Source organism: Trichoderma virens (genome assembly GCF_000170995.1).
Source record: "Trichoderma virens Gv29-8 chromosome Unknown TRIVIscaffold_4, whole genome shotgun sequence".
Classification (NCBI taxonomy): Eukaryota; Fungi; Ascomycota; class Sordariomycetes; order Hypocreales; family Hypocreaceae; genus Trichoderma; species Trichoderma virens.
In genome coordinates, this window is record NW_014013745.1 from 1,723,417 (window position 1) to 1,751,234 (window position 27,818).

At 51.5% G+C, this 27,818-nt stretch overlaps 10 protein-coding genes across 10 annotated transcripts; 3 read left to right on the forward strand and 7 right to left on the reverse strand.

Moving 5' to 3' along the window:
* Positions 1–1,540: 1,540 nt before the first annotated feature.
* TRIVIDRAFT_30789 (uncharacterized protein) lies at positions 1,541–2,792 on the forward strand (the record flags this gene model as incomplete). Its single annotated transcript, XM_014103470.1, has 3 exons — positions 1,541–2,046; positions 2,119–2,365; positions 2,439–2,792. Coding segments are annotated over 3 exons (1,107 nt in total), but the record flags the coding sequence as incomplete, so codon positions are not given.
* A 1,797-nt stretch (positions 2,793–4,589) lies between these two features.
* Positions 4,590–5,330, forward strand: TRIVIDRAFT_146774 (uncharacterized protein; the record flags this gene model as incomplete). The annotated part of the gene is made up of 2 exons (XM_014103471.1): positions 4,590–4,641; positions 5,059–5,330. Coding segments are annotated over 2 exons (324 nt in total), but the record flags the coding sequence as incomplete, so codon positions are not given.
* Positions 5,331–5,868: 538 nt separating this feature from the next.
* Positions 5,869–9,318, reverse strand: YPK2 (serine/threonine protein kinase, AGC family; the record flags this gene model as incomplete). Its single annotated transcript, XM_014103472.1, has 3 exons — positions 5,869–8,028; positions 8,099–8,568; positions 9,184–9,318. The coding sequence occupies 3 exons, from the start codon at positions 9,199–9,201 to the stop codon at positions 6,582–6,584; spliced, it is 1,935 nt and encodes a 644-aa protein (XP_013958947.1).
* A 4,812-nt stretch (positions 9,319–14,130) lies between these two features.
* TRIVIDRAFT_215662 (uncharacterized protein) lies at positions 14,131–14,734 on the reverse strand (the record flags this gene model as incomplete). The annotated part of the gene is made up of 3 exons (XM_014103473.1): positions 14,131–14,384; positions 14,465–14,591; positions 14,659–14,734. The coding sequence occupies 2 exons, from the start codon at positions 14,574–14,576 to the stop codon at positions 14,263–14,265; spliced, it is 234 nt and encodes a 77-aa protein (XP_013958948.1).
* A 551-nt stretch (positions 14,735–15,285) lies between these two features.
* Positions 15,286–15,924, forward strand: TRIVIDRAFT_18813 (uncharacterized protein; the record flags this gene model as incomplete). Its single annotated transcript, XM_014102921.1, has 2 exons — positions 15,286–15,461; positions 15,549–15,924. Coding segments are annotated over 2 exons (552 nt in total), but the record flags the coding sequence as incomplete, so codon positions are not given.
* Positions 15,925–16,411: 487 nt separating this feature from the next.
* Positions 16,412–18,023, reverse strand: TRIVIDRAFT_208599 (uncharacterized protein; the record flags this gene model as incomplete). The annotated part of the gene is made up of 2 exons (XM_014103474.1): positions 16,412–16,417; positions 16,482–18,023. The coding sequence occupies 2 exons, from the start codon at positions 18,021–18,023 to the stop codon at positions 16,412–16,414; spliced, it is 1,548 nt and encodes a 515-aa protein (XP_013958949.1).
* Positions 18,024–19,228: 1,205 nt separating this feature from the next.
* On the reverse strand, positions 19,229–20,610 carry TRIVIDRAFT_178335 (uncharacterized protein; the record flags this gene model as incomplete). Its single annotated transcript, XM_014103475.1, has 2 exons — positions 19,229–19,803; positions 19,913–20,610. The coding sequence occupies 2 exons, from the start codon at positions 20,424–20,426 to the stop codon at positions 19,229–19,231; spliced, it is 1,089 nt and encodes a 362-aa protein (XP_013958950.1).
* A 254-nt stretch (positions 20,611–20,864) lies between these two features.
* TRIVIDRAFT_84699 (uncharacterized protein) lies at positions 20,865–22,797 on the reverse strand (the record flags this gene model as incomplete). Its single annotated transcript, XM_014103476.1, has 4 exons — positions 20,865–21,369; positions 21,433–22,335; positions 22,401–22,455; positions 22,558–22,797. The coding sequence occupies 4 exons, from the start codon at positions 22,564–22,566 to the stop codon at positions 21,215–21,217; spliced, it is 1,122 nt and encodes a 373-aa protein (XP_013958951.1).
* A 582-nt stretch (positions 22,798–23,379) lies between these two features.
* TRIVIDRAFT_30221 (uncharacterized protein) lies at positions 23,380–25,403 on the reverse strand (the record flags this gene model as incomplete). The annotated part of the gene is made up of 3 exons (XM_014103477.1): positions 23,380–23,517; positions 23,590–25,253; positions 25,328–25,403. 3 exons carry the CDS (start codon positions 25,401–25,403, stop codon positions 23,380–23,382), a joined length of 1,878 nt encoding a protein of 625 aa, XP_013958952.1.
* A 498-nt stretch (positions 25,404–25,901) lies between these two features.
* TRIVIDRAFT_30487 (uncharacterized protein) lies at positions 25,902–27,224 on the reverse strand (the record flags this gene model as incomplete). The annotated part of the gene is made up of 2 exons (XM_014103478.1): positions 25,902–26,839; positions 26,927–27,224. The coding sequence occupies 2 exons, from the start codon at positions 27,222–27,224 to the stop codon at positions 25,902–25,904; spliced, it is 1,236 nt and encodes a 411-aa protein (XP_013958953.1).
* Between the last annotated feature and the right edge of the window lie 594 nt (positions 27,225–27,818).

A 27,818-nucleotide genomic window follows, 5' to 3' on the forward strand; every position in this document is an offset into this window, starting at 1 on the left:
CACTAAACCATGTTCCATCGACTGGAGCACCGATTGGGGAAAATGAACGAAAGACAGACGAAAAGGATACGCCACGCCGCTAGCTGCGCGTCTAGGAGCTGCCCTGCGCCTCGCTTGTGACGCTCAACAGGAGATCGCACAGGCACTTTCCTGGTCATCGCCAAGTTTGTCAGCATGTGCCGCTTCTACCGTCGGTCTGCTCTGTACATGACTTGCTGGTAGATGGATAATCGGTTGCTCCGCCGCAAGCATGATGGAGAGAAGGGCAGATAGGAGAGCCGAGCGAAGCGAAGAAGAACACGGCGAGGTTGATGCCATGATGAAGATTTACATCACTGGCGTCGTCGCCGTGGCCCCCAACAACAGCGTCTGCCGTGGTGGCTTGAGATTGGAGGGAATCGGGAGCTGTTTCGAGCAACTAGCAACTAGCAGCTAAGACGGGAGGCCTTGTGCACGAAACACGCACGACGATTTAGCAGAAACCATCAGCACCCCTGGCTTCCCGGCTCTTCCAACCAGCATCCTGGAATTACATTGAGGGGGATGCCCACTGGTGCCAACAGGGTGCCAACAGGGACGGAGCCAAGGCCCTAACAGGATGATTGTTCTGGCGTCCGACTTAATCCTACTTCTGCTTGGACATGGTGATAAACCCGCTGGCTTGGGACTGCAGCGTTGGGGTGTGCCCCGCTAGAGGCAGCCTCATTTGATGCTGTACACCTGCGATCTAGGCCATGCTCCCCCTCAACTGCTACCACTTGAAACTAGTCTACGAGTATGACGAGCATGAACATGCTTGAATGGCGTTTACAATCCTTCAACAACGGCTCTGGCTAAGATATGCGCGTTCTATGAGATGGTTCTCGTCACCAACAACATCAGCGAAATCATCAACACTCCGGGCCCGGCTTGTCTTGATTCCAAGCCGGACAGATTCAAGTCAGTCTAATTACTGGACCCATCTACGGAGTAGGTGATCTAGTGACGAAGTCAATGCCCATCTGGTGTAAGGCTGGAGCCGTGGTGGGCTTGCAAAGCGGCTAGAGGCCCTGGAGAGGGTAAAAAATAGAAATAGACTTGCAGGGGGGAAGATGCATGAATGCCTCTTGACACACCCCTTCACCCCTTTGGGGGAGCCGGGCGAGCCCGAGACATCCCCAGTGCTCTCCTAACGAAGGTCTCGAACATTTAAATAGGTATTCAATGCTCGCGCTCTCTGCAAATGGCCAAAAGACGCTTGTCGACAAGCAACTAATAGTGGCATCCCGCATCGACGCTTCCTGTCACACAACTCGAGGCAGGCGTTATAAGCTTGAGCGATCCCCTCCACACCCCTCTCGATCTTATCTATATTGTTTCATATTGTACACGCGGCGCCATACAAAGTGCAGAGACTCATATACACATACCTGCCATCATGAAATTCTCACAAAGCACGGCTTTGGCTGTTGCAGCTGCCGCTCTCAGTAGGCCATATCCATCACTCCGTGCCTCTGACCTTGACTTGTAACTAACAAGAGCTGTCTAAGACGCCGGCGCTGCTTCTGCTGCCACAGCATCATTCTGTCCCAACACAGGCGTCTGTTTCGAATGGGGAGTCCCCGAGGCCTCGGCTAAAGCAGGATCTGGCGACATCTTCTTCCAGCTCAAGGCTCCCACCTCATGGCAATGGATCGGACTCGGTATCGGCAGCCAGATGGATCACTCGCAGATGTTCATCATGTACCAAGACGGCAACGGAAACGTGACACTCAGCACGCGGCCGGGCGCTAACCACGTCATGCCCACTTACAAGGCGAGAAGCGACGTTGAGCTCTTGGCTGGCTCTGGTGTGGTTGGCGGCAACATGATCGCCAATGTGAAGTGCGGCAACTGTACCAATCTTGACCTCACTGGACAATCGAACTGGATTTCTGCATGGAAGTCGGGAGATGCTTTGGATTCTACGAACCCGGCGGCTATTATCACTCAGCACGATAGCATGGCACAGTTTCAGGTCAACATGGGTCAAGCTAGTATCAGCTCCGACTCAAACCCCTTTGACGGGTCCAGCGACAGCAGCAGCAATGGGGGTAGCAGTGGCGGCAGCTCTGGCGGCAGCTCTGGAGGCTCTAGCAGCTCTGGCGACGACGATGGCGGCAGCGGTGCTATTTCTGGTGTCTCCAGCGGCTCGACGGACCAGACTTTGGCCTGTGCCCATGGTGTCCTCATGTCGGTCATCTTCGTTATCATGTACCCGCTCGGCTCCAGCTTGATGCCTCTGATTGGAAAGTGGTACATCCACGCATCTTGGCAGACCATTGCTTTCCTAGGCATGTGGGCTGGACTTGGACTTGGTGTTACTGTCGCCAAAAACTCGAACATTGTATGTCCTCTCTTTTCTTATTTCATTACTTATCTCATTCAACTTTCCATGCTGACACTCCTCGTCCTTTTAGTTCTTTGACCAGGCCCACTCTCGCTTGGGAGTCATTCTCGTTGCTCTCATCAGCCTACAGCCCATCTTTGGCTTTATCCACCACGTCAACTATCTCAAGACGCAAAAGCGTGGCATCTTTGGCTACCTTCACTGCTGGTACGGACGTTCGCTTATGATTGTCGGTATTGTCAACGGCGGTCTCGGTTTACAGCTCGGCAACGCTCCAACGCGCTTCATTATTGCTTACTCAGTCGTGGCCGGCGTCACCACGCTGATTTACCTGGGCTCTATTGCTATTGGATGGACCCGATCGACGAGAATCGAGAAGGAATCAAAGCAAGACTACTCGTCGGTGGCGCAACCTTCGTCGTAAGAGAGGTTAACTGGGGAGATTGACGTGATTATACGATACTGTTTGGGATGAAAAGCGTTTTGAAATGGGCATTTGATGCCATTGGTATACCCACATATGCGTACACAAGCACAGACATGCGAATATATACGGCATATCTGTTGGCGTTTTGAGATGATGTTTTTGATTTAGGAAAGTTGGGTAATTCGGTCGCTTTTGAAGGAAATGGATACTGAAATGAATGGTTTCTTATGGAGGATATAGAGATGTGTAAGCCATCATGTTTGCACGGGGAGCCTACGCTTTTATGATATAATTAGTCTATATTTGAAGTTAATTTCTTGAAAGCAGCCAGTCCTCGTACTGCAATAATCATAAGGCCATCTACATATATACTTGGAGACTAGGTACCAGCTGTTACAGCTTGATTGACCGTCTTACCTTGGTTATATTTAGGAAAGGGTTATTATGCACCCCAAGCTGGCCATCCAGCATCTCAGCTGCTACGAGGAGTTCGAGTGTCATAATAAGGCGCAGAGGAAGGATCTCCAGTTCTCCTATTACCATTACTTAAGTAGACACACACGGTTTCTTAAGTATCTGCTACTGTCGCTAATATTGCTACTTTCTGCTACTACCGATATATTCCCCTAGTATCTGCTATTAACTACCTAAGCAGCTTCAAACTGGAGACATGGGATGCTGGATTGCCCTTCTCTGGGTTTAACCTCCATAATTGGATACCTATTCAATTGGACTGAACTGCGTTGCTTTGGAGCGCCATCTCATCTGAAACTGTCATTAAATATCTGATGAATACATCACGCCCCACATTTTGTCCAAGGGAGCGTAATCAAGATGCTTGATGGAGCTCTTGCTGGCCATTGAGATGTGCGTACATGTAAGCGGCTCCCCTGCATGATGCCGCCTACTGTACGGAGTGCTAGTAGCAATTGATTCACCCACCCGCTAAAGAAAACGAGCAGCGACTAAAGACGCGCAAAGTGTGTGTGTCGGTATTACATGGAATGACTGCAGAGAGAGAACAGCAGAATAACATGCTCTTGCACTGTGGATCGAGCTTTCTGCGTGGCCTGACGTCGTTCCGGCTCGTTGCGCGACTTCTCCCGAGTCACGTGCAGCTCTCCCACCTCCGCAAGCTCCTCGCTAAATTCCAGCACCTCTCTGGCGCCCTCGAGCACTGGAACAGCTCGATAAAAACAGCGGGCGTTAGTGGGATAAGGTGCTCCGTAATAGTGGGATCCAGCGACCAACAATAGCGGCTCGCCCATCGGTAAACCTGAGGCACCAAGGAAGAAAAAAAAAAAAAAAAAGTAGCCGGAGCCCAGGCACAAGCAACCAAAAGAGGAAGAAAAAAAGCCCGGCGCTCCGCGTGACGGGCTGGCCAGGCTTTAGCCGGCAAAGTCTCCCAAGGTTCGGCATCACGATTTTCACAAAACCCTCAGCCTGTCTCCATTCCCTCCCCCCAAAACCTCGTCCGGGTCCGCCCTTTTGCTCTCCGCCAATTGAGCAACGCCCAAGCCATTTCAAGATGCTCAGCCAACTGTCCCGGGCCTCTGTGAGTTTCTGCCCTGATGCCCCCAATCAATCCGCCAGCCGATGCGAAAAACCCTCTCCCTGCTGTGCTTTGTCCACGTCGCCGCCATCGTCATTCGCCCCTCCCCGCATGCGTTGCTATGCCATGCCACGCGATGCGCTGGCCCGGCATAAGCCTTAAGCCTTGCACACTCAAGTCCGATTGCTAACTCGTTCTTGTTTCCATCGATATAGCGCGCTGTTGCTGCTCGCGCCGCCAGAGCAAATGCCGTCCAGGTGAGGGGCTTCATTGCCCCAACCGTCTCACGACGAGGTATGGATATGCGCCTTATATTTTCCCTTGTGTCCCATCAATCCATCATCTGCTGTCGGTCCTTTGCCAGCTTGAAGACGGCCTATTCTTTGTACCTTTTACCTTTGGTTGGGAATTTTGAGGAAGCTCAACATTCTGCTTGTCACTTTTTATACCCTCAAAAAGCTATAGCCGATACCTCCGATTGCTACCTATATTATTCATCTGGCCACCTTGTTACAAGGAATCATATTCACCACAACCATTCAACATCACCGACCCGATACTTCTTCTGCGCCGATATAGCATGGCAACTCAAGCAACAAGCGTTGCGCTATTTCCCGCTACATCTCTACTCCAGCTTAGCTAAACTAGCTTGATATACATTGCCAAGGCAAACTCAATCGGACATGTAACTAACATACTTGCTCCTTTTAGCCGACTTTGTTCAGGAGCTCTACCTCAAGGAGCTCAAGGCCTACAAGACCCCCGCCGTCAAGGAGTCCGATGCTGAGGGCCAGGTCCAGGTCTTCTCCATGCCCAAGACCCCTGCCTCTCCCGAGGAGGCCAACCTTGCCGACAACCTCAAGGCTTACGAGTCCATGGCCGTTGAGATCGAGGGCCAGGATGCTTCCGCCCAGTCTGCCACCGGTGTTGCTCAGCTGCCTGACTGGCTCGAGGCCGAGGAGGAGGAGGAGCCCCACCACTAAAGAGCCGAAACCTGCGCTCTTGAATTAAAACAAGGAGAGAAAATCCTGTCAACTGGGTGCAATAGAGGAGGGGAAGAAAGAGAAAGAAGGGGATAAACCGTCAGTTAGTGCAGAAGCTCACTTTTGACGCTCAGCGGGAGTTTGATATACGAAAAGAGTGGAGGATGAAGAGACGCGAGAGAAAGAGCCGGGAGGGGGGGCAGTGGCATACCGGACAATCCATAATTTTCAGGCCAGACTGATTGCGGCCAGAAACAAGGATGCCGGTCTTGTCAAAAGGGATACCTTTTTACATATCCCATTGTACATTTTTCCTCAAACAGCCCTCGATTCAATGTAGGACATTGTTCTGAATGCCAATATCAATCAAGATATGCAAACTTGCACGTGTACGCGTCTCCCAGATTAGTGACGTAGCTTGCTTCTGAATCATATTTGTCTACAAGCTTCTCATCACAACTGACTAGTAATATGTAGCATCAAGATTCATCCTGGACGACGACGATAGCTACACAAGACTTCACACTGCAGTACGTCGTGACTTCATCATTCCGGCATATAGTATTAATTAAGTATATATCTCCCTTTCCAAGATTACTAAAAGTTCCCTTCTTTCGTTATTATCCTCCTGCCCTTCATCATGAATCTACAGACGCGCCGAGACACAGAGTTCACCGAAACAGCGCGCGCGAACAAGACATGACGAAAGCAAGGCGGCATGATCCTACTAGCCTAAAGAGAAAAAAAAGAAAAAGAATATGCTTATTTTGCTTTTGTTATGCCCCCTTCTCTTCTGTCCGAGGTTCCCTTTTTTGTTACATCTTGTGTGAGTCTTCTCTTTCTTCTCTTTGATGCCGGGATTTTTTTTTTCTTTCTTATGTTCTGGAATCTGCATCAGACTTGTTCACCGTGTGCGACTAGTCTGGCATTTTGAGTCAATTCCATTCGTCATGATCATCATCATACATCTTCATCTTCGGCTCAACCTGAACTCCAGGATCCTTTCCTGCACAGATAGCCATGGAACAACGCACAAAAATGCAAAACCCAACCAACCCCTATGATGCAGTTCATGCCATGATTAACCGTTCGTATCAACATCGTTGTGGTTGTTTTCGGGATATCAATTTTTTTTTCCAGGTACAAAGTTGACCTGCATTGTCATGACACGAAGGAAAACTAAACAGGGGAAAATAAACAAACGCCATGCAGCCCTTTCACTTCCGTGTGCCTTAACCAACCAAATGCCATTTACGGGTCAAAATGCGCGCCTCCAACCATTTGTTCGTCGTGTCCAGGTCTGACAATGCCACTCATCCTGTTGGCTTGTCGGGGATCGATATCATCCAGGTTATCCCAGTCGTCGTCACCATTGGGGTGAGCGTCATCCATATCTTCGTCGTCATTTCTCGAGAAATCGCGCATATGATCATCTAGTGCGCTTTCATCAACGTAGGTGAATCCATGGAAGTTGGCCTGCACCGAGGGTGAGAGTGGTGTAGAGGCAGCGTATCCTCTCGCCAGTGCAGCGGCCCGCTCATTGAGAGAGCCGTTCTGGTCCAAGGCGGTCGTGAATTCTGGATCGAAATACGACACATCGGTTGCCGACTTCAACTTTGGCTTAAAGGGTGGCGAGATGAGCTTCTTGGCCAAGAGGTTCCAGTCAATGTCGTTGAAGAAGGGATGGCGTTTAAGCTCTTCAGCATCGTCCGTTGCTCCTAGTCTGTGTTTGGGATTTCTATTAAGCAACCCCTTGACAAAGTTGCGGCCCTCTTGAGAAAGTGTGTCGCGCGGGAACCGAACCTTGCCAAAAGCAATGTTCTTGTACATCTGCTGAGTGTCCTCGGCGTAAAAGGGGCTCCATCCGCAGCACATCTCAAACACCAAAACGCCAAGCGACCAGAAGTCGACCATTTTCGTGTATCCCGATTCATCGAGAAGAACCTCAGGTGCGAGGTATTCCGTAGTTCCACAAAAGGTGTTGGTGGTGTCGTTCTTTGTGAGGTTTGCCTTAGATAGGCCGAAGTCGCAGAGCGCAATGTGACCATTCGCGTCTAGCAGAATGTTTTCGGGCTTAAGATCTCGATAGACAATGTCGTTGTTGTGGAGATGCTGGATTGCCAAGATAAGCTCGGCGATGTAGAATTTGGCTCGCCTCTCGTCGAATCGGCCTTCCTTCTGGAGATGCCAGAACAACTCTCCACCGGACATGTAATCAGTCACCAAGTACAGTTCCGATGGCGTTTGGAACGAGAATTTGAGTCCGACGATGAACGGTGAATCAGATGTAGCTGTGCGAACGAGAATATTTCGCTCCCCGACGGTGTGTGCCACTTCCTTCTTTTGTACAATCACCTTCTTCTGCAAGACTTTCATGGCATAGATTCGCTGGGTATCCTTCTTTCGAACTTGGTAGACTTGGCCAAAAGTGCCCTTGCCGATGAGCTTGAGCACCTCAAAGTCAGTGGGGCCGAAATGCTTCCTTTCCGTCCTCTGGTAAGTGACCTCGACAAAGATTTCACCTGTCGGAATGTTGTCGACAGTTGTATTGGCGTGTCCTTGCAGCGCAAACCAGCCTTTGACGGGGCTGTCCTTGTCCTTTTTGGCCTCAAGGTTGACATGGCCCAGAAACTCTTCTCCATTTGCGGCGTGGTCATATACTGAGATGTCTACCAGCATATCCGAATCGACAACATCGCTACAACAGCGGTCAGGATCATCTCCACGGCGAACGTTGGAAAGAAGAGAAGAAAAAAAGTCAAACTCACAAGACAGCTTCTGCGTCCCACTTAGGACTTGAGTAAAGGGTCCGGGAAGTTCGGTTGCGGAATGTGTTGTAGTCGCTAATGCTGGTGTTGCTGCTCTGACGGCTGCGCATGGGGATCGCCATAGGCCTGCCGGAATCGCTTACTTGGCGCTTCATTGGGATTGCGCCGAGACCAGACGGTGTTCCTATGACATGCTCTTCCTCTTCGATGGCATGAGGCCCACCAGAGATGAGCTCACTTCGCTGGAACACGGCCACCACATACGGGTCACGGCTCTTGCGTATCCCTCGCGCCTCTACGATTTTGATAGTCAACCTGCCCTTGGCAGACGTAGCCGCGGTGCCAGAGTTCTTCGGGGTCTGCGTGCCACTTGTCTCGGCGCCATCATTGCTGGATCCGTTGGGAGTGTCCCTGCCGTCTGGGGCTGGGTTGGCTGTAGAGAGGGCTCTGGTAGGGGTGGGCGGGCCGCTCTTGAACATGATACCACGAGTTAGCTCTTTCAGTCCTTGAAGTGAAAACCATTTAGCTTGAGTTGTGCCAAGCCCGGCCACATTTTGCGAGTGTAAAGTTGGAGAAGAAGACCTGTGAACTTGTGTATGTGACCCAGAATGAGGAATTGGTGCGACAATGGTATCTGATAAATGAAGGGTTGACAATTGGGAAAGAAGCTGATCGTCTTGCAAACAACCCATAGACTTTACAGGTTCTGAGCGACTAGAAGCGCCTGACGAACTGGCGCTCCTAATCTCCTCGTCTGAAAAGGTATTTTCTGGTGCTGCAGACCTCGTAGACGAGGAAGAAGAGTGTGAAGTGACGGAGGGTGGACAAGAGTTTGTTGATCCCGTCAGTTGTTCCTGGCTAGCGCGCGTGCGAATAGTCAAGGAGTTGGACTGTCGGGAGCAGCGAGCTTCTGTGGGTAGTGACTGTTTGCAAGGCTGAGAGCTTTCAGCATGCTCGGATGACTGTAGTTTTGTGAATAAGCAGTCCAGCAACTGCTGGTCTTGCCTCGGGTCCGAGGGCACGCCTCTCTCTGGTATTGACATTGTAGAAAAGCTCTCCTGGTTTGCAGGAAGGTCTTCACGAACCTGGGCAAAGTAGCTCATGATTCCGGGCAGGCGTTTATCTTGAGGGTCGGGGTGAGGAGTGGCTATGCCGGATCGAGGGGTTTCAAAGCCGATGTGATCCGCACCATCCTCGTCCGCGGCGGTTCTTGCAGATTTGTCAGTACCCTGCATGGTCAACTGAAAGAAGGAAAGAAAAAAAGCAATGAGGAAAAAAAAAATAAAGATTTGGTTAGGCAAAAAATCAACAATGGCGCGGGGAAATGGTGATTGAAGTGGGAACACTAGTTCACGGCGGCGGCCCAAGGCGCCAAGGAAAGGGTGGATGGGAATTGAAGTCGTGATGTGCACTAACTCGTTAGGGGGAAAGATTGATTATAACGGACGAGGAAAACACGGAGGCGGCCGGCCAGGCAACCCGGACAGTTCAAGGGCTGGATAGTCAGAGATGGGAGTTCCGAGAGCGGATCCGGCTGTACAAACACCGGGCGCAACAAGCGCGAAGAAAGGGGAATGACGAGATGAAATTTGCTCCGGTACGGCCATTTAGACGAGTGGGGATATCAAAAACTTGGTCAAAGCTGGAAATAGAAGGCCTAAAAGCATGCATGCCGTGGCGGGGTTGTGCAGAGACGGCAAGGGAAAAAAAAATTTCAAGATGCGTTTGAGGCGCCAAGCGGCCAATAGTCCGGATAGTTTGAGAAAGGTGTCTTCATTTCCACCAATCTGCCGTAGAAATGAAACAGATTCGTAGAATAAGACTCCGGCATTGAATGTAAATCGGAGGGGTCGAGCATGAGTCAGTAAGTTGACTTGACCAAGTGAGGCGCCCAAAGACGGGTAGCTTTCCTAGCCATATCCTGGCTGGGGCTTGATAGGATTGAGTTGTTGATGAGCCAGGGTATGACAGCATGGTTCCGCAAAATAGCCGTGATTCCCAGGACAAGCTTGGTTCCAGTGTAAGAGAAGTTTTTTTTTTTTTCCTTCCTTCGATTGACATGTGCAAACCCTTTCGGGTTGCCCGTAAGGAAGAGTGGTTGATAATAGTGGTAGTAAGCTGTCGCAGACACCCCACCACAGGTAGCCACGCTTGATAAGCGTTGCGTGAAATGCCGTCTCTTGGCTTCCATAGAGTCGCAAAGAGGTTGCAGGGCGGAGCATAAACTGGAAGATGCCAGAAGCATCAGGTAACCAGCAGCCGTTGACTCACGCATGTCGAGCAGCGAGACATTGTTGAGATTGTTTCGAAGCCGCGTATTGGGTGCATTGTGTGCATTGTGCCAAACTCTCAGCGCCACTTGAGCGCCAGATCTCCACCGGCAGTTGATCGCAGTCATAGATGATTTCCTCCTTCTAGTTCGACGGGAAGAAGCCAAAAGAGACAAGTGAAACGGGCAGATAAGTAATATGAATGTGGTTTTGTCCCACTCAAAGACGGCCCATGAAGAGCTACTACTTGGCAGCTCGCAAGGCTATCGTGGGAAAGCTATGATGGCGGGGCCAAGCCGCCATGCGGAACGACAGGGAGACTTCCACAGCGCGGGATAAAGGGCTGAAAGGCCATGAGAGACACAAAGACAAGACAAACGTACTTTGACATCATTGCTTGAGTTGCCCTCCTCAGAAGGTCGAAGCCGCCTCCGGCATGGGCGCTTTCAGGGCCAGACATGGTGAGGACGCGGGGGACAATCGGTATCGTATATACTCAAGGCTACGGAGCGGAATGGATAAGAGGGATGGGCGGGGGAAGGGGTTCAGGCGCCGTTTGCAGTCGGATGGCGTCGCGCTCGCCAAGGGTCGGTCGCGGGGAAAGGAGTCGACACCAGGAGCGGTGATGGCGCAGGAGGAAAACAATAACAAGATTGGGTGATGAGGATGATGATGGAAGCAGCGTATAAGGGAGCAGGAAAAAGTTGTTTGTTAATGGACGGATTCTTGGGGCAAAAGTGAGCCCAGGTAAAGAAGCTGCCGCAGGCGTTAGTAGGCGCTGCTGGAGCTGTCGCAGGGCCCCGTACAGTGTGTGGGCCGGTGCTAGCGGAGGGCTTGCGGCGGCTGCTGTAGGGGTGGAGCGCGCTGTAGCCTTTGCCAGCTCCCCTAGCGCAGTGCGGCAACGGCATTTCCATGGCCCTCAGCCTGCAGGCCGAAACCCCCTCCCAACATTTGCAACTCTCAGCCACCGCCAGCCAGGCCGTCATCCACCCTGCGGAGTTCCCATGTGGCCGGCTGCTAGTTGAATGAAAGTACAAGTATGGCGAGCTGGCGATGGCGGCATCTCGGGCGCGCTCCTTGCATCTGGCCCAGCCCGCAGCTTGGCGTTGTATCTGTACCTCAGCGGCTTGCCAGCCAACCAGCCCTCTTGATCAGCCCAGCCCGCGATGATGACGAGGTCCAGTGAAACGCGCAAATCAACTCGACAACTGAGACTAGCAATATCGACGCATTCTCTCGTGCTAGCCTCAAACAGCCTCCGTATTCGCATCCAGGATTCTGCTGGCAAGACCCGTGTTAGAGCCGAGTACAGGCACAGGTACAGGTACTTGGGCTCAATATTGAGGACCAAAAGTACCACCTCAGCTCGCCCCCTTGCCTCTGTGCTGTTCAATGTCTTAATTCCTCCACCCTAGCACTAACAAACAAGTACTCGTACTATACATGTCGTGCTGCGTTACAAAGGTGAAGACGCTGGTAGCCAAAACAGACGTGGACGCCGTGGAAGCGAATGGACTCGGCAAGGCGGTGGCTAATAAACTCGACAGGGGCCTGCTTCCGAGATCTTGGCCGGGACAACGAATCAAGCATCGCCGCCCGTCAAAGTTTTGGAGGTGTATTACCGCGTGTCCCGAGACAGGAGGAGTAGCTTCTGTCACCACTGCAACGCCACAGGCTGGGCCTCTGGTGATTGATTTGCCGCTCAACTGCAACATCACATATTGGAGTCGGGGGCCTTTTCTTCGCCGAGTGGAGATGCCCTGCGTACTATTTCATACAACGAGGGCATCGAAATACTCGTACACATACTGTGAGGCGGGGCTACAGACATTGACCGTCTCTCTCTCACCAATCCAGGCACACCGTTAATCAGTGCTCAACTCGCCTACCTATGACACGAGTGGTGCTGGACTTGTACATTAGTACATGCAAATACGTGTGTTCCGTGTGTTCTTGGTGGCGGTGTGAGTCAAAGGAGACGGATGCCATGCTGAGGAGCTGCAACATAAGTCCCGGCAATCTGGTAATGGTGTCCACGATCCAGGTCCAGTGAGAACAACTCCCAAGCCACTCAGTACCCGCTATAAGCTGGACAAACAGCGGAGAGCTTCTCCATCGCACAAAGCAGCCTTGGGCATGCAGGCTTCCTTAGTAGGCGATAGTATCAGGCGCCACTGACCAGACATGGTAGCATTGAAGCCTCGCTTCCATTCCCTAGCCCATCAAAGCAAGGGAGCCTCGCAGCGCTGTTGTCAACTATTGTCACTAGCCACTTGTTCCTTCGTAAGATGAGCCAGTGGCTCACAAGTATCACATTTCCTTTCGGCCTTGAGAGTTTTGGGGTTTTGAGGTTTCACACAGTCCGGCTGCACTTGTCCCGCCACCCCCCCAACACGGAGCCAATAGAGCCGATCGACCACTCACGGAAAATGCCTGCCAGGAAGCCGCGAAAGGGTGTGCTGCGATATCTTAGAACCGATGAATGACAGATGTCTCGCAACACGAGGTACATGTGCCCTGCAGTTGAGGCCAAACCGCAAAACCTCTTGACATGATGGCGTCTGCACAGTGCAAGGCAACGACTCAGCCACGATTCAGTCTCGCCACCGCAGGCGTCGCGATGTTTGGAATTGTGATTGATAATAACTCCATCGCCTCTCTACACTTGCGATTCGCTAGGCAGAAGTTACCAACGACCAACACGGCCAACCGCCAAGTGTCTAGGTTGGTCTGGACAGCGCCAGACCCAATCTACCTGAGGAGCAGAGGGAAAAGACGTGCATTTGCCACGCCATCCCGCATGCACGATGCACTCCAATAATGAGGGGGACAGGCAGGGATAGCTGTTCGGCAAGGGGACTGGAAGAGGCTGCGGGCTCAGCCTCGTCTGGCTGCAAATCAGCTGACGTGGGATCACGTCCTGTCCATACATGATGCATTCTTAGAGCTGATATCGAGACGGCCGTATTCGTGCTCCGTCGCTGTAACTAGCGGTGCTGCCTGTTAGCTGGCCGACTTCGCACTGTGCCTCTGCATCGCTGCCTCACCAGCAGCCGAAACTCGCTGTGGCTGGAGAGTGGCACTTGAGTTTGATTCTTCGACTCCAACGCGTGTGTATTCCTACACGTGGAATAGTGTTATCGCCGGCTTCCTTTTAGCCCTTGGATATTGCAGAATTTTCTAGTGCCCTTCTAGGTGCTCCTCAGCCTGCTCTCGCCAGAAACAGAATCGAGGATACGACCAGTTCATGGCGCCGCGGGCCTGCTTTGAGAGGTGGCAACCCATCGGCGGCATATCTGTCACCGATATCATCCTGTAGGAAGCCATCGTAGGCTATAGATGAGCGGCTCTCCATTGCCCTTGACGATAACACTGCACGATGTTACTTGATGTCGGATTTAGCGTGACAGTGTGACAATCCTTGGGATAAACCGTTGAGCCCTCCTTTCATCTCAGAGAGTGTGGGAGTGACACTTGGCTGGGGGCACAATAGACATAACAATTGCCTGGCGCGGGCATGCCGAAAGCTTGCTTGGGCGTTGATTTCTTGAAAGAGCTGGACGGTAGTTTCTAGAATGAACCGGACGTTGCCCGATGCAATGTACAATTCCAAGCCAGTGACAGGAACGCTTCACTACCTAGTACCTACATTTGAGGTTGCTCTATTGTTCTCGAGAGCAACCCTTTTGAACTCTTACGAGCGAAATGAGAATAAAGCACACAGATTTTAGATAACGTCCCTGACATCACTAGTCTTAGCTGCAAAAGAAAAACTGTATGATTAGGTATAGCACAGCTCATTGTGTATTTTCGTTACATCGTCAAGATCGTGAAATGAAAGCCTCGTCAATTCCCACTCATGCCTCCCATGTTTCATGTCTAATATCCCGCAGTCTAGGCAGAACGGTGCTCCTTAATCATGGCCAGCCACTTTTGCTCCATCTCTGGCGTCACATCCCTTGGCCAGAATTGGGAGTCTAACGTCTTTCGTGGAACCAACGGATCTGCATAGCGGGCTTGACGCAACGGATTCCCTCGGTCAGTAACACGCAGAGGATCGTAGAGGCACGTGAATTCTGGAGACAAGACAGCTTACTGATGTGGAAGTGCTGATCCAAAAGTCGGCTCTTGATAGCCTCGCTGTCTTCCCTGAGCCTCTTGGAAGCGTTTGAGGCTGTGGGTGCCGCGGGACTCGAGGCCTCGGCCATGGCGTCGAGTTCAGCCTGCAGCGCGGCCGCATTAAAAGGTTTGACCATGATTTGGGTTTGTGTAGAAGATCTGTGTTCATACCTTGTATGTAGGAGATGGAAGCTTCAAAACTTCTGTATCGTCGCCTGAACGTGGGCAACAGGTGCTTGATTAAGCTTCATGCCACCTGGACGAACCTGCCGCTGGTTAATCAACTGCACAGCACCACAAGAAGCCTCGCCCCACCAAAAATGGCTCCCCGCAGCCGGAAAAGGACCCAACGCTGAGGAAAAGTCCGAAAATAGATACCTGGAGATACTTTGGACGGAGCACCGATGCCGCAGAATTTGCCTTCGCGCAGGGCCACAGCCTCGGTACTTGCCGGTACCGCGCGTCAAAATTACAAGCACACAACAAATCCCAACTTTGGCAAGGCAACTACCTGCTTCCTCTCGAAATCCCGACGAGCGGTTCCATGCAGCCACGGGCTCTGATGCACAGATTCACGCAGCTGGAAAAGGGCGTCAAGGCTGCCTAGAAGCAAAAGCAAACGATAGAGAGCCTGTGAAGGACCGGAAATTTGCTGTGCAGCGCGAGCCTTGCTTGGACGGAGAGACGGCCAGCATAGGATATTATATTGGCTCCTCAGCCTCGAAGCCGATCTTCAACGCTTCCACTCCTATCAGCTTCAGACATCCAATCGTTTCTTCGTTTGTTTATTCTACAAAAATGAGCAGAGCGGGCGGTGTTCCCAATGTCTGGGACGACGACGACTGGGAAGCTCTGGCTGACCGGATCGACCGCAAGGACACCAAGGAGCCGCAGGCCGTTGCGCAGCCCAACTTGACCAGACAAGAGCGGATGCAGCAGCACGCCGAGGCGAACCGCAAACTATGGGAATCAGCGTATGGAAATGCTTCACCACTTCCCCCCGACGAGATGCCGTAATCTTTTGCTGACTTCGATTTTGCTTTGCTTGTTGTGCGAAACAGCGATTCTACAGAGACGTTCCACTATATTGAAGCCAGCGGCGGCGGCGTCCCTCTCACCACTTCCTTCAAGCCCCAGGTCAAGGTCCTCAGCCGGAAGCCCGTCATCGCCAAGAAGGACCCCGTCACGGGCCTGGCTCAGATGTCCCTCGACGACGACGACGCTCGGCCACAGCAGGTGCAGATGACGCCCGAGGAAATCCGCGCAAAGCAGAAGCGCGACCGCGAGGAGAAGCAGCGGCGCTATGACGAAGCCCGAGCCAAGATCTTTGGCGAGTCCGCCTCTTCATCGCGCGGATCGTCGCCGGGCACAGGCACCGTCACACCTCCTAGGACCGAAGGGCGAGGGTCGTACCGTGGTCGTGGCAGGGGACGCGGCGGGAACTACAGCGGCAGCTACAACTACGGCAGCAATGGCGGCGGCAGCAATAGCAACAACAACAATAACAGCAACGTTATCAACAGCGATAGTAGTGGACAGCAGTTTGAGCCTCGGCGCCCTGCCAACCAACCCGGTCCCAGGAGGGAGCTATTCGACCCCAGCTCTTCCCCGAAGCCGGATTCGATCCGACGAGGAGGCCGTGAAGGTAGCGGCAGCGATTCTCCCATGCGAGGACAGACGGGCCGAGACGAGCATCAAGCAATCCGAGCACCTAGGGGACCGGATGGAAGTGGTAGAGGCGGCTTTGGCTTTGCACGGCGTGGCAGCAGAGATACTTGAATCATTGCTTCATTATTTCTATATAAAGCTACCTACCACCCACCGCCGGCTTTTCCAGCCAACTGGGCGGCTCTCTCGGTGGCTGTATCCTTTCCAACATCACTAATAACCTCACGATAGCTCGTGAAAGCCAGTCTATCTAACCCTATACCTGTCATGCCGGACCAGTACGCCAGGGTATCATCTATGTACGAGTGGGAGATGCCTCCAACAACCTTCTCGGGGCTGCAACCGTTTTGTTCGACCAGCGAATCTTCGCCCGAGAAATATGCCTCATCGATTTCTGCCAACCAATCCTTTTGCTCTTGCGGACCTGGCTTGCCTGAGATGTTTTTACGCTCAAGGATCACGGCATCGTCGACTTTGATCTGACCGCCACCATTAGTGCAGCCTCCGGGGCATGCCATGACTTCAACATAGCCATAATCAAGAGAGGCAGCCTTCCCTGCCGGGCGGCGAGCACTCCCAAAGGGCTTTCCGCCCGGCATGCGGGACGGACGGGCCGGCTTCAGACGCCTGACGAGGTTTTGGATATTTCTGAAGCCATAGTACCGAGCGGCCTTGAAAATAGGCTCGCCGTTTACCGTGACAAAGTATTCGATTACATCAACGTTACGGCCTCGGACGATTTGAATCTCTGACCCTGGCGTTTGAGCAGCTCTGGTTTGGAGAATGTGGTGTAACAGCCCGCCGGACGAACCAGCTACGCGCGAAGGGTTTCTTGAGCCCTTGCTGGGAAACAAGAATGCCTGGATTTTTTCATCCGGGAAGGGTATTGACGGTGGGAGAGATGATGCAGACTTGGAAAAGGTAAAGAAGTCGAGTCCCCTCGACTCTGCTAGCATCAGAACCTCTTTGCTCGTGATGACGCAGTCGACGTCTCGAATTCCCTTTCCAGGCAAACCAGAGCGCGCCCATACTTCGTCAGTTAGCTCCTCCCGACTAGCCTCGAGCTTCTTATCGAAGCAAGGCATGATGGCCACATGCCATATCCTGCTGGGTGGGATGCCCAGCTTTCGACTCAACGAGGTTTTCAGGATGGTGCCCATGAGGGCCTGTGGTGACTTGACTTTGGATAAATGTGGTAAAACATATGGATGAGTCTTTTCTGCATAGCATACCCAGCCGGGACATGACGAAGCAAGGATTGGCTGTGACGGCCTTGAGACGCCTGGGGTGGGAGAAGATAGGACCTCGGCCGCACTGAGCGCAAGAGTCGCATCTCGTGCCACATTGATATCCACCACCCACTCGAACGAAGTATTCCATTTTCCTCCTTTTGCAAGCCCGTCTGGACCCCGTAGCAGGTTCTCCAGCATATACCCGGCCTGGCTCTCGGATACGTCTCGCCCGCACGCGGCGGCCAAATTTGCTCTCGTCTGGGAGCTTACGCTGGCAACGAACAGCTTTGCGTCTTCATTCTCCAGGCCCTCGACGGTGAAATTCCCACTCGCATCGGGTCCTACTACGCGCAGCGCCGGGGCCGCATCGAGTGTTGAAATGACTTCGGTGTGGCTCTGCAGGCTGACGAGGATGGCCTCTGCGGATGTGACGCAGCCGGAGCAGGCGAGGCAGTCTGTGAGAGAGATCTGAGCGGGTGTGGCGGCGGACGCAGAGGGCTGCTGGCCATCAAGAATGACTTCGTTTTCGTTGGCAGACTGCTGAGGTGCGGCCGGGAGGGTCTCGATAGGCTTAATGCAGGCGACTCCGGGGGAGATGAAGTCGTTGAGATCGTCGGCGGAGAGGATAGCACTCATGGTGCGGGTTTACGGCAATGCCGTCGCTTTTGTATCTCGAGATAGATTGGATAACAGTAGATTATTTGTTGTTGCCTTGGTGAGAGTTTCTGTGTTCTGTGTTCCTCTGGGGATATTGTATGTAGCACTAGTCGGTTGTTTTGTTGAAAGTGGCGAGTTTTGCGATTTCCGTGGCGCACTTTGGGTTCTTGATAAGCACGTGTCGAAGTACAACGGGCAAAAAAGCAAGCAGCAGCAGCTACAATAATTGTGAGAATGAAACTCCAGATGAAGAAGAAAGCTAGGATATCTCCTTTCTAAAGGGTTCCTTTTTCTATCTCAAGCATAAAGCAGAGCTGAGCATTTAAAAAAAGTCTCGGCGCGCGCAAATAAAAAGGCGAGGATTTCAAATCCGTTTTGTACTAAAGAGCGAGAGATACGAGTATGAATGCAGCCGGACTTGAAAGATTTAGTGGGGATGCGAAATCGGCGGGTTGGATTTTGGGGGGGAAATGGGAATGGTCCCGCCTTGGGTTGCTTTTTTCCGATGAGGATTATTAAGAAGCTGGTAATTGGGGGGTTGAAGCTTGTAAATGATGCGTATTTATTGTTTTAATTCGGCAAGTTGTTTCTTTCGCTGTAGAGATACATGTTTTGGAGTAGAGGCGAGAAGATTAAGGATGCAATACATGGATAGCAATGGCTCTCGAACAAGCGTAGATGTCATCAGGTTTAACAGTACCTACCTAGTAGCAATCTAGGTACGAAGCTTTAAGCTGGGGTAAATCATCCATAAGTAGGTATATTTCATTGTACTATCTTACACCGTACGAACCAAGAAGAATCCGAGAGCACACCCCTTCTGCGTTCCTGCATTGAAAAGTTGGACTTCCATGCTGATCTAGAGAACAAGAGGTGTAACACAAAAGCAACGAGAAAAGAAACAAAACATGATAGTTGAAAAGGAAAAAAAAAAAGAAAAAAAAAAAAAGAGATGTGAAGACCATGACCACGGTTGCTTCTCAGCCCGCTTTGCGTGTCCTCTGATAAACTCCCAAAACTCCCGTTGCATTCTACATGCACGCCCATCTTTTTGCTTCGATCCCTTCCAGCCCCGTTAGATGCCACCTATTCACCAAGATTCCTTCATTCTATATTTAAAACTTAAGCAAAGCACATACTGCCGCCGTAAAACTCTCTGCTGCAAGGCTCTTTCCCGCACCTTCCTATGCCTTCTCAGCAGTCGCGGAGATGGCTTCGTTGCGAACGCCATTGTCATTGCCAGCGTCTTCCTCTCTTTCCTCCGTACTGCTGGGGAGCTGCACATCAGCAGCGCCAGAGATGATAGCCTGACGCCGCTCATGCCAGTCCACTTCGCTCTGGATGACCTGCGACAGCAAAACCTCCTTCTCGAGCCACTCCTTGTAGTAGAGGTCCTCCCACTGCTTACACTCATTCTTGAGCGCCTCGCCAACCTCCTCGGCCCATGTCGCCTCCCAGTGGCACTTTCGCCACAGTTTGGCGAGGGGGAGCTCGAGCTCTTCTTCGGTGAAGAGTTCCGAAGTGAGCGCTGTGAAGCACTCTGACGGAGGGACGTCGCCGTTAGCGTCGTCACCGTCGTCTTGTCCGGCGGATTGCGATTGGGGGGTCTTGATGATGATTTTGAGCTTTCCGGTCCGGCCTGTTGGTCCTGATTGCATAGATTTGGGGACTGGGTCAGATGGCCGGAGAGCTTCAGTTTCGTGGACGGTACGCATGTGTTTAGCTAGAGCATCGGACCTCGTAAAGGAGCGGTCGCATTCTGTTGGGGAACCTGTTAGTATAGCGGATCAAACCATACGCCGAATATGTAGGTTGAGGGAAAAGGGAAACAAAGAGAAAGGATGTCGCTCGCCAAAAGACACACATACCAGGCAGATAGCAGTAAAAGGGCTTCTCTCTGGTGTGGCTTCGCATGTGAGCCTTCAAGGCATAGCCGCTGGCATGAGGCAAGCCCTTTCGGTTGCAACTTCGCCATTCGCACGTGTACTTCTTCTGACGGTTCTCAATGTGCGAATTGTGAATGTGCTCAACCAGCTTGTCCATGTTGCCCTGGTCTCCCGCAGGACAGCCGTCCCAGTCGCAAACCGTCACCTGGTCCTGGAAGTCTTCCTCCTCCAGCCTGGCGTTCACGGGAGAGCTCGGGATGTCGCCTGACGTGTCCGACGAAACGTCCGACATGCCCTCGAGAGGATCGGGTTCTGGCACGGGCTCGTGCTCGGCATCGGGGATCACAGCGGACGATGTCGTCGAGCCAGCCTCGACCTTTTGTCGCTTGGACGGCCGCAGCGTCGTTTCTTCGTCGTGGAGATCTTCTTCGTACGGCTCTGAGGAATCCATTGCTGACGATAACGGCGAGTCTGGGGGCGAGTAGTTGGGCGCCATGGTGGTTTGGCGCGTGTTGCTGTGGTGGGAGTAAGACGCAAGTCGCGTAGAAAAGAGCAGGAACTCTTTATCAAAAGCTTAAAAAAAGATTAGGGAGGAGAAGAAGGCGAAGCTAGTAGCCTCCAGGGCGGAGAAAAGTAAATTGGAGAGCGCGCGATGCTTTTGCGATGGCGAGGCTCAATTGATGCGTTTGGAATAAAGAGAAAGTCTCCGGCTCTGTTCCTGCGTCGTCGGAAAATTGGCCCAGCTGTGCTCTGTTTGCACTGTACACTGTACAGAAGTAGTCTTGCTGATTCTTGGCTGGATCAAGTTAGGGGGGCCATGCTGCGTCGCACAGTGTGAGCCCCAAACGGCAACACGATGGTGATGGCTTCATATACTAAAATGGCAGCATGCTGGTGCGTCTCTCAATATTTCTCTGCACCACTTTCGCATTCACGAGGGACTTTTCACTCGCCTTATTCAATTTTGATCCATTTCTCTCATATACATATTTTCGGCAAATCCTCCATCTGCTAGCATTTGAATTGACTCTGGTGTTCTAAAAAGAGACACCCTGAAACTTTTGTTATGCGTATATACACCAAGGGACGTATTCAACGCAACCCATGCCTGGCTCTCCCTCAAGCCACATATATAAAAAAAGGAAAAAGAATTTAGTGCATCTAACCCGCAGAAACCCAGCAAACCCTCACACGCGCTGCGGCAAGCAATCAACTGGCCTGATAAACTGTTGCATGTCCATGAAGGGACAAGAGGTATGGAGATTGCAAAAAAGTCTGCCATACTTAGATGCTGACTCCCAAAACCTTCCGTCTCTGCTTCACGGCATCGGCCAAAGTGTCGAGCACCACTTCAGTATCTGCCCAGTGAATGCAGGCATCTGTGATACTGACGCCATACTGGAGACCAGACTTGCCCTCCTCTGGCACCTTTTGGTTACCTATTAAATCCAAGTTAGCAGAAGCTTCGAGAATGAGAAGTGGATTCGCGCGGAGGTACTCACCCTCGCCAATGTTGCTCTCAATCATGAGACCCATGATGGCAGTCTCGCCCTTGGCAACCTGCTCGGCGACGACGTTGGCAACCTTGGGCTGGTTCTTGTGGTTCTTTAGTGAGTTGCCGTGGCTGCAGTCGACCATCAACCTGGGAGGGGCTCCCTTCTTGTCCAGAGCAGCCTTGGCCTCGGCGATGCTCTCAGCATCGTAGTTAGTACCCTTGGTACCACCACGCAGGATGACGAAGCAGTCATCATTACCGGTGGTGCCAACAATGGCGACGACACCGGGCTTAGTGACAGAGAGGAAGTGGTGAGGGTGCTTGACGGCGCCTATGGCGTCAATAGCGACACCCAGCGAGCCATCGGTGCCGTTCTTGAAACCAACGGGGAAACTCAGACCACTTGCCAGCTCACGGTGCAGCTGGCTCTCTGTTGTGCGCGCACCAATGGCACCAACACTGAGAAGATCAGCCAAGAACTGGGGAGAGATTGTATCCAGCATCTCGCTGGCAATAGGCATGCCCTTGCTCGTCAGATCGACGAAGAGCTGGCGTGACAACCTCAATCCCTTGTTAATCTTGAAGCTACCGTCGATATCCGGGTCGTTGATCAGACCCTTCCAGCCGACTGTTGTGCGAGGCTTCTCGAGGTACGAGCGCATCACGATGAGCAGCTCATCCTTGTGCTTCTCCTTGGCCTGGAGGAGCAGATCGCAGTAAGCGAGGGCAGCCGCAGGATCATGGATCGAGCAAGGGCCCACGACAATGAGCAGTCGGTGCTTCGGGTCTTTGCCATTGACAATCGCTACGGCCTCATTGCGGCCATCAAGGACTGTCTTTTTGGACTCGACCGTCTGCGGAATCTCGTGCTGTAGCAGATCGGGAGCGGTTAAAGGGTTGTAGCCACGAACTGAGGACGAATAGTTTTAGTAAATACAGCATTCTCCCTCACATGGTTTCAGAGGATAGACTAACTGCGCCAATCTTCTGAGTCGGCCTGGTTGCCGACATTTTTGTTCTCGATGTAGAACTAGAGGGGCCCTCTGGTGAGTCACTCCACACATAAAGCTCAAAAGTTGCCGATGAAAAGCTGCCGACGGACAGCGTCAATTGGAAAAAAGAGCATACATACAGTAGACATGATGAACGGCTCCTAGCTAAAAGCTGAAGAGAGAGGAGAAGAGACGAAGAAGAGGATGGAGAAGATATTCGGATCGGAAACTCCGAATTGGAGAAGGAAAAAAAAATGTTGTATTTTGGAGGGTAGGGTGACGTCAAGAAAAGGCTGACGGACTTGGTGGCTTGAATAAGAACCGTTGCAAGAATACTTTCAGAAGCTTCTACTCTCTGCCTCTTTTTGCTTCGTCTCGTTGGGGTATAGACGTGAATGTAAATGAATGAATATTGACAGCTTCCAGAAATTGAGTTTCAGTTCTTAAAGCGCCGAAAATAGCACTGCATCCATGCCCTTGCAATGCTGGCACTAAGACGGCTCCCACGCCGCAACTGGCATCCATCCCACTCGCCGACATGCAATTGAAATGGTTGCCATCCCCGGCAGCGGCTGTCGCTTACACTACTCACTCCAGATCCACGGTCCGACGTCGGTGACCGACGTGTGGAACCGCGTAGAAATGGAACCGTGTAGAATTGGAACCGTGTGATTGGCTTGTGATGGACGACAAGACAGGGGTGGTAGCCTTACAGCATTCTGCGCGCAGTCTCATCTTACACACCACCATAATATTATCCAAAACACTCATAAATTATAGATGCCATGTCATCAGACTATGCAAAATTGTCTAGACCCTCTGCTTTATCGAGCCTCTTGTGGTAGATGAATCTCTTCCCACCACTATACAACCACTGTGTGATATCGCCATGCTATGGCAACAGAAAAAAAAGAGAGAGACAAAAGGATTAGAATCGCCGCTTGCTCCAACGCTAGGCAAGTTTACATGACATCAATGTTGAGAATCTTGATATCCTCCTCCGGCTTCTCCTTGTGCGTCCTGGTATTCTCAATCTTGTGAATCACATCCAAACCCTGCGTTGCACGTCCGAAAATGGTGTGCTTCCCATCCAACCAGGGCTATATAACACAACGAACAGTCAGCATTCTTATCTCTTTCTCAGGAAATGGCGCTTTTTGATTAAAACTCACCGTCTTCTCCGTGGTAATGAAAAACTGGCTAGCATTCGTATTAGGGCCTGCGTTCGCCATGCTCACTGTGTAAGGCTTGTCGTGCTTCAAGCTGCTAAACTCATCCTCAAAGTCACGCCCCCAGATACTCTCGCCGCCAGTGCCATCGCCGAGGGGGTCACCACCTTGGATCATGAACTTTCGAATCACACGATGGAATATCGTGTTGTTGTAGTAGCCTCGCTTTGCGTGTGTGACAAAATTCTCTACCGCCTTGGGCGCGGCGTCAGGGAAGAGGCGGATATGAACATCACCGTATGTAGTGTGTATAATCGCGGCATTGCCAGTCTCGGCCTTCTTGGCAGCTTGCGCTTTATCCTTACCACCCAGCACGGTAGGCTTCTCGTTTTGTACGTCTCGCGTGGATTTGGAGATCTCCTCCTCATTCGTAAACATGTAGAATCGGACTTTGCCCACGCCTGTGGCGACCAGAATCGGATCGCGAGCTTCTGATTCCTGCAAAAGAGGGTTGCTCGAAGCGCCCATCTCGACTGACACGATACCCTTCTTCTGAGGCTGCCCCTGGTACATGCCCAGATTCACGGCGCGAAAGTTTTCATCTTTGCCGTAGACCTTGACGACCTGATTCGTATAAGTGTTGAGGACTTTGATCCCCACCATTGAACCGTAAAGGATGAAGTTTCCCGACTCGTCAAAGATGATGTTTGATCTATTTCTCAAAGTCTGGGACTCAATCTCTCGCTCCTGAGCCAATCGTCTACCAAACTCCACATTATCCAGTTTCTGTGCCGCTGTGCCCGCTCGTTGCATATCCTCAGCCACTTGCAGTGATTCGTCGTAGGTTTTATGCAGTTTGGCTGTCGCAAAGTCAAAGATGCGTATTTTCCGATCTGGCAATGAAAATGCAGCTAGGTTCTTCCCGTTAGGGGATATCGTAAGACAGGTCGGCACAGATTTAGCCTTCTTGAAGTCAAACAGGTTCGTCGAACTTTTGTATTCGAAGACATTGCTTGGCTTTTCGTAGTTTCCGCTAGGCTGCCAATATTCGACCATGCCGTTCTCATCTGCCGAAACAACGCAATCGTATTCGTCATTAAATGCCATTAGATGAACTGGGCTCCTGTGCAGACCCTTTATCGTGTGGATCGCATCTTCCTGTTCGCCTCGACCATCGTAAATGTGTATCAATGGCTTGGTCTCCTCCGACACGGCCAACAGAGGATATGACGCCCCCTTTTTGTGAACCCAGCAGACGCACTTGGGCACATACTTCAAGTTGATCATGGAAAGCAAGTCAAAGGTGAAGACGTCAAAAATCTTGATGGTTTCGTCGTCGCCAGCTGTCGCAAAGCTTCGTCCGTCACGACTCACCGAGACGGACGTGATGGTGCCATTGTGCGCCTTGAATTGCTTGACAAACTCGATGCCCTGTCCAATCTTCTTCCAGAATTTAACCACGCCATCAGCAGACGATGTTATGAGGAACTCGGTCAGGGGGGTCCATGTAGTAAAGAGCACCTGCTCCTTGTGCATCAGCGACTTTGAGTATCGAGCAGACTTTGGCAGCGCAGAGATGTATAGCTTTTCGTAAGGCAAGACGCGGCGTTTCTTCTTCGGGGCCTCGGTGGGAAGCTGCGGTCCCATGTCATCATCCGATGAGGAGTCTATCAAGAGGAGAATCACGTTGTTAGCCTCGTGCACGATCCTTAAATCCAGAGCAAAGAATATATGTCCTTACCTGAGCCATCTTCAGCATACTCTGCATGGCTGCGCTTCTGCGAGCGGTTGTCATCTTCAGCTGCAGAATCTGCCATGGTCGCCGGTAGTTCGAGGTAATTCAGAATCTCCCCGAGAATCAAAGGGACAATGCTCTCTGGGGCAATGGCCTGTCGCGGTTTGAGAAGGCTGAAAGCGTGTTGGAGAGCTGCGATGGAGTGGACGAATTAGCTTGGAGCATTGGCTGTAAGCTGCAGCCTTGTAATTCGCATTCGCGGATGGTACCAGTATCGATTCGCACTGTATTTCACACTGTATGTTACCGATGTCCTATCTGCCTAGAAAGTTACATGTACGTAAATCTGCACCGTGTTTCAGTACGACTTATCTATTGTGCGCGGTATAGAAAGTAGCCAGAGTACAGTAAATGAGGATATCGGTATATAGATATGTATAGATATGTATAGATATGTATAGATATGTATAGATATGTATAGATATGTATAGATTCGATTCCATCATCTGTCCCAGTAGATACATGTAGACAATTTATGCGTCGTCTATATATGCTTGCGCTGTTGTATACATAGAGCTGTTCAAAGATTCGACCTGACATCTCCAGAGTGCTGAATCTTCCGCAGCATCGATCTCTTCAATTCTGCAATGCTCTTGACACCAGCAAATCCCATGGTTAAATCAAGATCGGCCAATAATCCGGCCAATACCGCCTCGGCACCCTCTTTGCCATTGATACCCAGTCCATAAACCACTGGTCGACCAACAAAAACGGCCTTGGCTCCAAGAGCGAGAGCCTTGACAATGTCGGCGCCGGTTCGAATGCCAGAATCCATCATGACGGTCAGCTTGCTGCCGACAGCATCGACAATTTCAGGGAGGACGTCCAAGGTTGCAATGGCACCGTCGATTTGTCGGCCGCCGTGATTGCTAACAATAATTCCGTCCATGCCATGCTCAACAGCCAGCTCGGCATCTTCGACGCTGAGAATTCCCTTGAGGATGATGGGCCCATCCCAGTACTTCTTCAGAATCTTGAGGTCCTCCCAAGAACGAGATGTTCCGGAGAAAGTCTCACCAATCCAGTAGACAGCAGCCTGCAGCGTGTTTTCCTCAGGAGTTCCGCCATCGCTCATCTCGGCAAACTTGCGCCTAAAGACGGGATCAGAGAAGCCGATTGCGTCTCCCTGGCCAAGCAGGAAAGGAACATTGGCCGTATCGAGATCATAAGGCCTCCATGCAAGAGTCCAAGTATCCAGAGTCACGACCAGTGCTGTGAAACCGTTATCCTTGGCTCTCTTGAGGAGCGAGGCTGTGATCTCTTCGTCGTTGGGCCAGTATAGCTGAAACCACTTTGGCGATTCAGGAGCCGCAGCCGCGACTTGTTCGAATGTAGATTCAGCAGCTGTGCTCAGAGTAAACGGGACACGTAATTCGGCACAAGCCTGAGCAACTCCAATCTCCTTGTCTGGGTGGAATAGTGAATTGACACCAACAGGCGCCATGAGAAGGGGGACGTCTTTGCCAGCTGGTTAGTCCATGGTCGTTTCATTTACAAAAATTGTTGAGCAACGAGAAAGCATAGTGATTGTTATTTTTCACTCACCGAACTTCTGGCCAAAGATGGTGACACTCAGGTCACGAGGAGTCGTGGGCTTCAAGACGCGGGGAACAATCTTCCACTGACGGAAGGCAAGGCGATTGGCATCCATTGTTGCCGCCTCGCCAGCTCCGCCTACAATGTAATCGAAGCCGGCCTTGGGCATCTTCTTCTTGGCTTGCTCTTCGAGCGTGTTTGGATTTGTTGTCACGATGGGCAGCTCGTTGGCCAACAGGCCCTTTTGGAGAACGGCTCGCAGGTAGGCAGCATAAGGCTGGGGACCATCGCCATCTTCGTCTGCCATTGCTGCTGCTTGAGAAACTGATTATGAATCTAGTAAATGTATATATATATAATAAGAAAGATAAGAAAATGAGCTGCTCGTCTATTCAATCATTAAAAGTGAAAGTTCCAAGACAATGGGGGTCATCAAGTCCAGGATTGGGGATGTCACTACTTTATACAGATTGAGGCACCGCCGTAAGACTCCCCCAGCATCGATGGAGACATGCCTCGGCCCACGTATTGCACAAACCCCATTCCAGCTTTGGAGGTGCATCATACCATTACTGCTTTAGATTAGTATTGGTATGCCACACTGAGCCTTGCTTAGTTGGCGACTAGCAGTTCCCCAGACTTGCGTCACCAGCGGCCGAGTACAGCGTGTTTTGATGACTTGTTCAATGTTTCTTTCCGTTGATCCTCACTATTAATACTAGACGTGCACGGAGCATGTGAGATCGGAATTTGGATACATGGGAGTGTTACAGTATGATAGTCCGTAAACTTAAAGGCCCCGATCCGCTATAATTCGCTAAACTCTCCGCTATAGGCGCCCTGTAGTGCTCACCAACAGCGTGCTCGCGTCTGCCCCAGCCTATGTATTCGGTACCTCCAC